The 11626-nt window shown below is 42.3% G+C and overlaps 1 protein-coding gene across 1 annotated transcript; it reads right to left on the reverse strand.

Moving 5' to 3' along the window:
- Positions 1–3256: 3256 nt before the first annotated feature.
- LOC117457643 (RING finger protein 228) lies at positions 3257–7197 on the reverse strand. The gene is given in 2 exon segments (XM_034097828.2): positions 3257–6898; positions 6901–7197. Coding segments are annotated over 2 exon segments (771 nt in total). The 5' UTR covers positions 7151–7197; the 3' UTR covers positions 3257–6377.
- Between the last annotated feature and the right edge of the window lie 4429 nt (positions 7198–11626).

An 11626-nucleotide genomic window follows, 5' to 3' on the forward strand; every position in this document is an offset into this window, starting at 1 on the left:
TGAAGCTTGAAGAAGGGCCGGCGATAATGTGACGGCTCTGGAGCATGTGACTCCCGCCTCGTGCCCCGAATATAAATCTGTGGTTGTCGAGGGGACGCGTTGTGTCTCTTCTGTGTGAGGGGAACATCTCGTGTGGAATGGGCTGAAATGTGTGTGTGTGAGGTTATTGGAACGTGTGTTTACGTTTATTGAGATTAAAGTGGAGGAATAAGTGCATTTAAAAACAGCCATTCTGCTTTAAGGGTACTTTTAGTTTTGGTACATTCATACTTTTACTAAAACAATGCATTTTCAAAGAACTTGGTATTACTACTTTTACTATTCGTACTTTTGGTAAATAAAGTATACTATATAGTTAGCGCATCAATAATTATAACGTAATATATACGATTCTGAAATTGGCCATGCTACATAATAAGTACACATGGTACTTAAAGTGTATTTTGATGCTTATACTTCTGTACTTTAACTTGTAACTGAGTATTTTTAAACTGTAGTATTTGTACTCAAGCAAAACAATGCATGTCATTCCCCAGAAGCAGATTCTTTTTCTGAACTATGGTATTACTACTTTTACTATTCGTACTTTTGGTAAATAAAGTATACTAGCGCATCAATAATTATAACGTAATATATACGATTAAGAAATTGGCCATGCTACATAATAAGTACACATGGTACTTAAAGTGTATTTTGATGCTTATACTTCTCTACTTTAACTTGTAACTGAGTATTTTTAAACTGTAGTATTTGTACTCAAGCAAAACAATGTCATTCCCCAGAAGCAGATTCTTTTTCTGAACTATGGTATTACTACTTTTACTATTCGTACTTTTGATAAATAAAGTATACTATATAGTTATCGCATCAATAATTATAACACAAAAACGTAATATATACGATTCTGAAATTGGCCATACTACATAATAAGTACACATGGTACTTCAAGTGTATTTTGATGCTTATACTTCTGTACTTTAACTTGTAACTGAGTATTTTTAAACTGTAGTATTTGTACTCAAGCAAAACAATGCATGTCATTCCCCAGAAGCAGATTCTTTTTCTGAACTATGGTATTACTACTTTCACTATTCGCACTTTAGGTAAATAAAGTATACTATATAGTTAGCGCATCAATAATTATAACGTAATATATACGATTAAGAAATTGGCCATGCTACATAATAAGTACACATGGTACTTAAAGTGTATTTTGATGCTTATACTTCTCTACTTTAACTTGTAACTGAGTATTTTTAAACTGTAGTATTTGTACTCAAGCAAAACAATGCATGTCATTCCCCAGAAGCAGATTCTTTTTCTGAACTATGGTATTACTACTTTTACTATTCGTACTTTTGGTAAATAAAGTATACTAGCGCATCAATAATTATAACGTAATATATACGATTAAGAAATTGGCCATGCTACATAATAAGTACACATGGTACTTAAAGTGTATTTTGATGCTTATACTTCTCTACTTTAACTTGTAACTGAGTATTTTTAAACTGTAGTATTTGTACTCAAGCAAAACAATGCATGTCATTCCCCAGAAGCAGATTCTTTTTCTGAACTATGGTATTACTACTTTTACTATTTGTACTTTTGATAAATAAAGTATACTATATAGTTATCGCATCAATAATTATAACACAAAAATGTAATATATGCAATTCTGAAATTGACCATACTACATAATAAGTACACATGGTACTTAAAGTGTATTTTGATGCTTATACTTCTGTACTTTAACTTGTAACTGAGTATCTTTAAACTGTAGTATTTGTACTCAAGCAAAACAATGCATGTCATTCCCCAGAAGCAGATTATTTTTCTGAACTATGGTATTACTACTTTTACTATTCGCACTTTGGGTAAATAAAGTATATAGTTAGCGCATCAATAATCATAACACAAAAACGTAATATATACGATTCTGAAATTGACCATACTACATAATAAGTACACATGGTACTTAAAGTGTATTTTGATGCTTATACTTTTGTACTTGTAACTGAGTATTTTTAAACTGTAGTATTGGTATCTTTCTAAAGTAGAATACAGTGAACTTCCTCCACTTCTGTGAAAGGTTGTGTAGCATGCAGCGTTATCTGAGAACCAGCAGGGGGCATATGAGCTCTGAAACATGCTTTCATATTGATGAGATTCCTATTCAGAGATGTGTTGTGTTGTGTTTGCAGACACATGAGATAAATACAAGAGCAAACCGTTTCAACGTAGGGTTAATTGGATTAAATGTGTTCTTTTATATTCAGTTATGTGTTTATTCAATTCAAGTTCAATACTCAGGTGTTTGTATTCATCACAAAGTGATATGCTCTGCTTTTGAACTGGTTTTGTTTTCATTCGTGTTTCTACTTCTGTTTGTGACGCATTTAGTGGGACTTGGTGTGCATGAAAAGTGCTATACAAATAAAGATTGATTGACTGATTGGTTGATTGATTGATTGATGGATTGATTGGTTGTTTGGTTGGTTTGTTAAAATGTCGGTTGGTTGTTTAATTGGTCATTAGGTTGATTGGTCAGTAAGTCAGTCATTAGATTGATTGATTGATTGATTGATTGATTGATTGATTGATTGGTTGGTTGATTGGTTGATTGGTCGGTCAGTCAGTCATTTGGTTGACTGATTGATTGATTGATTGATTGATTGGTTAATTAGTTTGTTGGTTGATCGGTTGGTCAGTCAGTCATTCAATTGATTGGTTAATTGGTCGGTTGGTTGACTGGTCGTTCAGTCATGCTATTGATTGGTTAACTGGTCGGTCGGCTGATTAATCAGTTGGTTGGTCAATCGGTGCGTTGGTTAGTCTGGCAGTCAATGTTTGGTTGATTGATTGATTGGTCGGTTGATCGGTCAGTCAGTCATTCTATTGATTGATTGATTGGTTGGTTGGTTGTCTGGTCGTTCAGTCATGCTATTGATTGATTGACTGGTCAGTTGACTGGTAGGTTGGTCGGTCAGTCAGTCATGCTATTGATTGATTGGTTGGTTAATTGGTTGACTGGTCGGTTGGTTGTCTGGTCGTTCAGTCATGCTATTGATTGATTGATTAATTGGTTGGTTGGTCGGTTGGCTGATTAATCAGTTGGTTGCTCAATCGGTGCGTCGGTCAGTCTGGCAGTCAATTGTTTGGTTGATTGATCGATTGTTTGGGTGATTGATTGATTGGTTGGCAGATGGATTGGAAACACAGCCCACTGCTCTGAAACACAACTATCAAAGCAAAGGATATTAATGTGTCCTTTATTACTGAAATGTGTTTATGTATGTAAAACAGCACACAAGGAACATTTCTCTGTGCAAATACGTTTCAACAACAACCACAGAGTCTCATAAAAACCAACAACAATTTATAGGTCCTCTGAAATAAATATGCTTACATTTAACAAAAGTTTAACACCCCATCACTTGTGTCAAATAAGAGGGCGAAAGTGCATCGTCTTAAAGATAGGGAAGGGTGTAGCGGGATGATTGAAGCAGATTGAGGGGGGGTTAGGAGGTATATTGAATTGTTTTTGTTTATCCCCCTTGCAGTGAGGGGGGGGGGGGGGGTATCATCAGTGTGAAAGGGCTTCAAGTGCAAAACCACTACGGTGTCGAACGCATCTCACAATTTGATATTAAACACTAAAAAGGAAGTTTGGGGAGTGCAACGAGTGCTCCATGGCTGTCAAGAGCCGCGTTCACACTGCGGTACTTTTCCCACAAAGGTTCATGCGAACTTAGTTCATGATCGCGTTCACACCAAAAAGAGCCGGTACTAAAAGTAGTTCATGCAAACCTTTTTACCCCCTCGAAAGTCCCTGCTAGAGAGCAGGGACTTTCGAGCGGCTCTTTTGTGAGAAAAGAGCTATATGTCTGATTGGCTGGGCGGATTGCAAACCACGCCCCGTAAAACTCCCAAAAAGTTTTGTGAAGCCGCCATTTTATTATCCTCGCATTAGCATTATTAGCATTAGCATTAGCCCAGCGCAGAAACGCAGAGAGACTAACTTATGGCAACACAAAATAAAACATGGGAGCGGTGGAGATGAGGAGGTGTCGGCGTTCTGGCGATTTACTCGGAAGGCTTCAGTAGAAGCTGCTGGGACTCCCAGCAGCTTCTACTGAAGCCTTCCCCAACTCCGGGGACTTCCGGCCGGGGACTCCGGGCGGCAGTATACGCCGTGAAGTGGGTTGCGGCCTGCCAGTAAACCCAAAGCAGAAGAAGAAGAAGTGACGTCAGCGGCTTCATTTGCCTAATCCTCCCTCAGGGACTCATTCTGGTGTGAACGCGATCTGTACTTAGTTCATGAGAACTACAGAGTTCTCATGAACTAAGTTCTCATGAACCTTTGTGGGAAAAGTACCGCAGTGTGAACGCGGCTAAGGTGTTTTACTGCAACACAAGTAGGGTGTCACCTGTAGCCATACTGAAGAATAATACATTAATAATTGTATAGGTCGCAACGATTACTTCAGAGTAATATTCATAATACTCAAGAAGCCCACTTTCGGGGCCTCTTCTTGCAAAACACTGTGTGATAAGCAGCAGACTTCACTTTCAGATACATTGTCCTTCTGCAGGGGAAACACATTGAAGGGGAATTAGATCTGTGCAGTGTGTTATCGCAGATACTGAAATAACAACTCTTCTCAAATGCCTTTTTTCTAATTTGAGCAACAGAGCTCATGTTTCCAAAGGTAATTATGACTCCTGAAAACCCAGAGGAAACAGCGTGACACCAGAACTGTTCAGCACGTCTGCCTCAGCCAAAACACAGAAGCTGGATTTTATACTATCCCTGTTTCTCAAGTAGACCAAGGTTTCTATTCGGACCATTTCAGATGCAAACACGCAAGCTTTTACGTGTGAAAGGTGCCAGTGTTGGGAGGCCGCTCTATGTCGGAAACCCTGTTTTGTATCTTCCGTTGTTTACAGAAAGAGGAGATCCCTGTGGCCGGTGCATGGGTTTCTATCATGACTAAAGTGAAGGCTTGATGACACACAACCGGGTCAACGCTTTAAACACCATATATGTGTTCAAAGAAAGCATCCTGCAGAATCAGCTTGGGTCGGATACGTCTCATTGAAACAGGTGAACCAGAAGCACTCACCACTTCTCTGTGGACTATTTACAGTTTCTGAAAATAACCTGAAAATGAACTTGTGAAGAAAATGAAATAAGTAAAAGTACAATCTTCCAAATTGTCGTGCAGGACAAGTAGCATGAAAGGGAAATGCTCCGGTAAAGTAAAAGTACCTATACTTCAGTAAAGTAATTGAGTCGTTTTTTTTTTAAACACTGTTCGCCCAAAACATCTGGATGCACTGATTTGGTCGGCTTTGGAAAGCCTGGAATATGTGCAGTGTTCAAAGGAAACATCCTGCGGGAACAGCTGGAGCACTTTGTTTTGAAAAGTGGTGTGGACACTTCTTTCAGATTTAAAAAAGCAGGGTATTCAGTTATGCATGCGTATATAACACCTTATGACGTCTGAAGACTGCTTCGCTCTTCAACGTCACATACCAGACAACGTGACATTGAAGAGCGAAGCAGAGAGAGATGTGAAATGGACATTTGGAAACGTCTTGTTAAAGTTTCTTATCGATGCATGGAAGTGGTGAGGTCATTTTAGAATCAGTATGTATTCTTTTAGCGTTCTTTACTTATTTTTTATGCTTCTAAAGCGGGATGTTTGATTCCCTATTTTCTATTCAAAGTTTACTTCAATTAGTCACGTGTCTAAATTGCATCGTTTGGGTTCTCATAACCCGACAGCGTGAGCGGACACAGAGTTCTGATGAGTTACATTTCTTTGTGCACGCTATTTCTCAAAACATATTTAAATGAAACTTTTAAAAAGTCGTCGGGACATTTCCCCAGCAGAAATGTGCACGTTTAGCAAGGTCTCCAAGAAAAGGCTGATCCGGACTATTTACATTTCTTCTGTAACCCAATCACTTTGAGGCTTCTCACATCAACACACGCGCCTCCATAAGAAACAAACTCCACCCCCTGGAAAGTCAGAAGTGGACAAACATCTGTACACCACAACAGTGCTTTGTTGAGCTATGAGAGTGGACAGTTTATCGTACAGTGAGTGGCATTGTGGGATATGCATATCATAAAGCAGGATAGTGGGGAGGGGGAGGGGGAGGGGGGACACCCTGGAAATAAATTCACATTCAGTCATCAAAGCAACCACAGGAGCGTTCACTGTCAATCCACCACTTCAGGAAAAGAGAGTATCGAGGGGTCATCATGTCGGCCACACAACACGGTGTTTGCAATACTGATAAAAAGGCCATTTTGGACGATATTCACTCCTATATAAAAAGTAGAGGGAGCCTCAGCCCGCCGTCAGTCAGGCGTTTCTGCGCGAGTTGCTGGTGGCGGAAGAGCGGCCCGTCTCGTGGTCCGGTCTGTATTTGAGCCAGCAGATGAGCCATGTCACGACCACCGAGAACATGGCCAGGATGCTCGCGACCGACAGGCAGATGGGTCCCGCGGGCGAGGGGGGGGTGCTGTGGCTGTGCACGAAGATCAGGCCCATGAACAGCAGCACGAGCATGGACAGGAAGGAGAAGATGACGCACACGCAGCCGGTGGTCAGCGCCACCCTCTTGCAGCTCTGACAGCTGTCGTAGCGCACCGAGTCCTGCGAGAGGGTGGTGGCGGTGGACACGGTGCCGGTGGTGGACGGGGTCGCCTGGCTGACGCTGCTGTACGTGCCCTCCTCCCGGCGGAGCGCGAGGAGAGCCGGGTGAAGCGGAGGGGGGAAGGGAGGCAGCGCGTCCTGAGGCAGAGGGTCCGAGTCCATGTACAGCGGGAAGTCCTCCGTCACCTTGGTGTTGTTGGGCAGGTTTTGTATCCGGTAATCCGGCACGGGGTCCGGTGGCGACACACGGGGCAGCTGATGCGCCATGGCCGCTCCTCGCGCAGATGGAGCGTGTTGAGGCACTCCTCGCAGAAGGTGTGCAGGCACTCGAGGATTTTAGGAGCGCGGCGGTCAAGGTCGAAGTAATTGTAGCAGATTTTACACTCGTACTCCTCGTAGGGGAAGGCAGCGGCGCACGAGGGGGGCTCCGCCGGGGCGCGAGGAGCCACATCTACCTCTGCCATGTCATCTTCCGCCATGCACGCGCTCTCCGGTGAACACAAAGGGAGCTCGCGGACAGATGCTGATGACGGTGCACGTCTCTCCTCCCGCACCCCCCCCCCCCCTCTTCCTCTCATTGAAACGCCATCATCCCCGTGGACAGTGTTGTTATTATCACCCAACCCCCCCTACACACACACACACACACACACACACCACACACACACACACACACACACACACACACACACACACACACACACACTCATATTGATGCTTAATGACCAGGCTGCTGCTTAGATAAGCGGTTTTAAAATAAAAAGCGGTCATATAATGATTGGCTGTGTGTGTGTGTGTGTGTGTGTGTGTGGTGTGTGGTGTGTGTGTGTGTGTGTGTGTGTGTGTGTGTGTGTGTGTGTGTGTGTGTGTGTGTGTGTGTGTGTGTGTGTGTGTGTGTGTGTGTGTGTGTGTGTGTGTGTGTGTGTGTGTGTGGTGGGGGGGAGATAATGGATGATGTAATGGTGACTCCTCATCCATATAGAGGAAGGGGGGGGGGAGTCCCTTTAATGGGTTGTTATTGTTGTTGTTGCTTTCAGTGCTCTGTTTAGCAGCCTATACGAAGTTCTCATATAACATTTTAGTATGTACTGCAGAAATATAGAAATACTCTAATCCAAAGACAAAGTACCAAAGTATGCATTAAAATAAACTTAAAGCACCAAAACCAAAATCACTCATTATGCATCATCTTCGGAAAAATAAATATAACATCACTGGGTTGTTATCAGTGATCCATTAATAATGACTTCCCATCACTGGGTTGTTATCAGTGATCCATTAATAATGACTTCCCATCACTGGTTGTAATCACGGCTGAAGTCGAATAGTCCAAAAATCAGCTCCTAAGTTCTAACCCTATCGTCTATTCCTTGACCTCTGAGTGAAAGGTCACGGGGTTAAGGGATAGTGGATAGGAGAATTCAAAAGGACTTAGGAGAAGAGACTGCGGTACTTTAGAGAATCCGAATGCACTTTCACTATCCCACGTGTTTATGATGCGCCAGCGGACGTCATTGTGTGCGTCTGCTGCTGTGGGGAAACTATGGAAACCACAGTTTTCTATACAGCGGACGTCCTGAATGTGCGTCTGCTGCTGTGGGGTAACCATGGAAACCACAGTTTTCTATACAGCAGACTACAACATGGATGTTCAATAAGAACGAAGGACTCATCTAGAGACTCTGCTCCGTGCTCTGATGCTGCTTTGCTTTATGAACGGGGACAACAGAGAAACATATTCTTCATGACCAAAGTTGGAATTGAGTCATTTCACTCCTTTAGGAAGGTTCCTAAGCTAAATGGACTATTCGACTTCAGCCCTCGTCAGAAACATCCGGACGCACTCATTTGGTCACTGTTTCCTGTTTCCCTGCTTCCTGTTAGAGCATGGGACTGAATCATTATGAAGAGAGCTTCATTTGGCTCGATGATGATTATTTTTAAATGTCATTCTATTATGTGCTTGTCTTGATGCTTTTAATATTTTGTTGTGAAGCCCGTTGGATTGCCTTGCTGTTAAAGTGTGTCATATTAATATGCCTCGCCTTGATAAAGGAAGTTAACATGTATTCATAAATATAAATACATAGAGTGGATGTAGAAAATGGGTGTTTTAGAGTTGTACCCCGTAGATCAGGTCTCTAGTCATTGTGTGCTCAAAGTGCACCAGATTCAAGCATTTTACTTTAAAATGTTCAAAACAATCTTCCCGGGGGGGCATACCCGAGGACCCCCTAGAGCAGGGGTGTCAAACTCAAGGCCCGGGGGCCCGCGACTTCATTTCATGTGGCCCCGCAAGAGCTTGCAAAGAATATAATACGTTTATTATATTCGGTTACATGCCACTTTACTTCTGTAAATGGCAGGTTGCCCATAAACTACATGTCCCACAATGCATCTCGTTTTGTGACATGCGCACTGAAGAGACTCACAATTATTTGCCCAGGACTTCTGCTTTCAGACGTAGTTAATTACTAAGTTATTATCCTATCCGATAATAATCAAATTCAGAGGCAATAATGTAATATAATACATTATATATATTATATATTTATATAGTTACAACCGGCCCTTTGAGTGCAACCTTAATGTGGCCCGCGATGAAATTGAGTTTGACACCCCTGCCCTAGAGGATGCGACCACACCCCAATTCAAACATGTTCATACAATAATGAATACATTGAAGCCTTCTTGATGTAACCAACATGTCGATACGTTTCTGTTTTTGTAGTGAATTTGTCTTTTGTAGAGATGTTTCCTTTATTCTTTATATATTATATTGGGTATTCCTTGGATACTCTATTGATCTGTATCTTTTCTACTGTACGATACTGTACAATTCTCTGGCTGGGGCTAAAATCTGGCCTATAGCAGCGAACCGGCGCGATGCATACAAATATTATCAGTAAATAATGTTTTATGTCTTATTCTAGCTCGATATGAAAATATAACTAAGATGGCAACCGTTTTTTTTTATCATTGTTTTATTTTTATTTATGTATTTTTATGTATGCACCAAGACAAATTCCTCGTATGTGTCGACCTACTTGGCAATAAACCTGTTTCTGATTGTGATTGATCCGTTGCTGAAATACAACTACCTAAACATATTGAAACTGAAAATGTCCACCTTCGACAGAGTCAATAAAAGAGTGATGAACACATATGCATCAATAAATATAATTAAATAACATGACAATATTAATCTAAAGTGCGTCCATATTTCTTTATTTGTATACTAATTACATGTTTCTGAATAAGTGAGCATTTGACTGCAGGATAACAGAGTATTTCTATAAAAGCACTGCACACAGACGGTTCAAAGTGAAGTGTTTTATGGCAGGAAAAGCACAGAAAGGCCATTGAGGAGCTGGAATGATGTCAAAGCCCGGGGTTACATCTGAATGCGATCATGCACTGCTTCAAACTGAAACCCTCTGAAGTGGATGGCGATAAATTCTTAGTGACAGTTGTACTCCTTTAAAGTTTACATCGGTGTGAGAACACATCAGTCCCGATATGACATCTTTAAGACAGGTCAAAGGTCCCAAGACAGTGTACCTCAAGATGATATACCAGTCTGGGATAAAAGTGGAGAGAGCGGGTGACTTGATGTTGTTGCTATCCAAGAAAATACATATCTATGATGAGTTAGAGACAGGGACGTGCACAGGTACGGGTTATTGTTGCCCGGGCAACGGCCGGTTTGGCGGCTGACCTGCCCCTCTGGAGAGAGCGAGAGTTTCTTTTTTCTGTTGTGGCCGAATCAACAAGATGAGCCCACAATTAGTATCGTAGCGTCTCGCTGCGGGAAACACACTTTGTCAGCGCTGTCGTCTGCCGGTGCGTTAAGACCACCTCGGTGTCGGATTCTGGAAACTTGATTTTGAGTTCTCTCATGGCAGTCAGGGTATAAGGGACAAACCAGGGGACTGTACCTTTAAATAAGTTACAATTTTCAAAAGGTCTTGTGTTTTTGTCGGGGGGGGGGGGGGGCCCTCTTTCCAGTTCAGAGCAATAGCCCCTCCAAATGTCTGTGCACGTCCCTGCTTAGAGACACTTATTGGATCAGAGGATTATGGAGTCATTTTACAGTTCGAGTGTCAGGACCTCGACACAAACCGATGAACACAAATGCACGACCCAGAGATAAAGTCTTGAACATAAAAACATGTATATTTATTCATACAGTGCGGGTAATCCCTCTTAACAGAGTAAGAATAATACATTATATTTCTATAGCGCTTTTCTTGAACCCAAAGACGCTTTACATTTGGGAGGGAGGGTAGACAAACAAAACAAAAACCGACCTGGAGTAGGTGGTGGAAATAACAAAAGGCGTTCACAAGGAGGAAAAAACTAGCTTAACAAAAAGAGGACTTAATAAAAACTTAAGCCTAACAAAATAAACAAACCTGACATGAGAGAAAGCAATCCTTTCTGAGCTGAGGCTTGGCACGACCATTCGGGGAAACACACACGACGAACTGACACAGGACAGGGGAGAGACAGCACTATTTAGACATGAGGTGAGTGGGGACAGGTGGACACAGTCAGGGGCGGGGCAGACGCTGATGAAGGCGGGAAAAGCACACAGGGGGTGTTTCTCAATGTCGAGGAAGGATGCTCCAGAGCCACTATTTCAAGCACGCAACGTCATCGAGTGCCGTCGAAGGACTGTTCCAATGTCCAGCATGCTTGGAATTCTACCGAGCCCGGCGTACTTCGCTTGGAGAAATTTCGAGGCTGCACATGTGTAGACTCCTCGGCCTTCAAATCCCCACAATGCTTTGCGCACGGACCAATTTCCCCAAATCTGTGGCGGAAAATGTAAGGCGGGGCCTCTCATGTGATGCACACTTGCTAGCCTGTTCCACTCTTCGTTTTCCGAATGCCAGGAAGTATTCTTGCCTCGCTTCTGAAGCAAGTGACTCGGAAGACATGTGCTACCAAGC

This window comes from Pseudochaenichthys georgianus, chromosome 13 (assembly GCF_902827115.2).
Source record: "Pseudochaenichthys georgianus chromosome 13, fPseGeo1.2, whole genome shotgun sequence".
Classification (NCBI taxonomy): domain Eukaryota; kingdom Metazoa; phylum Chordata; class Actinopteri; order Perciformes; family Channichthyidae; genus Pseudochaenichthys; species Pseudochaenichthys georgianus.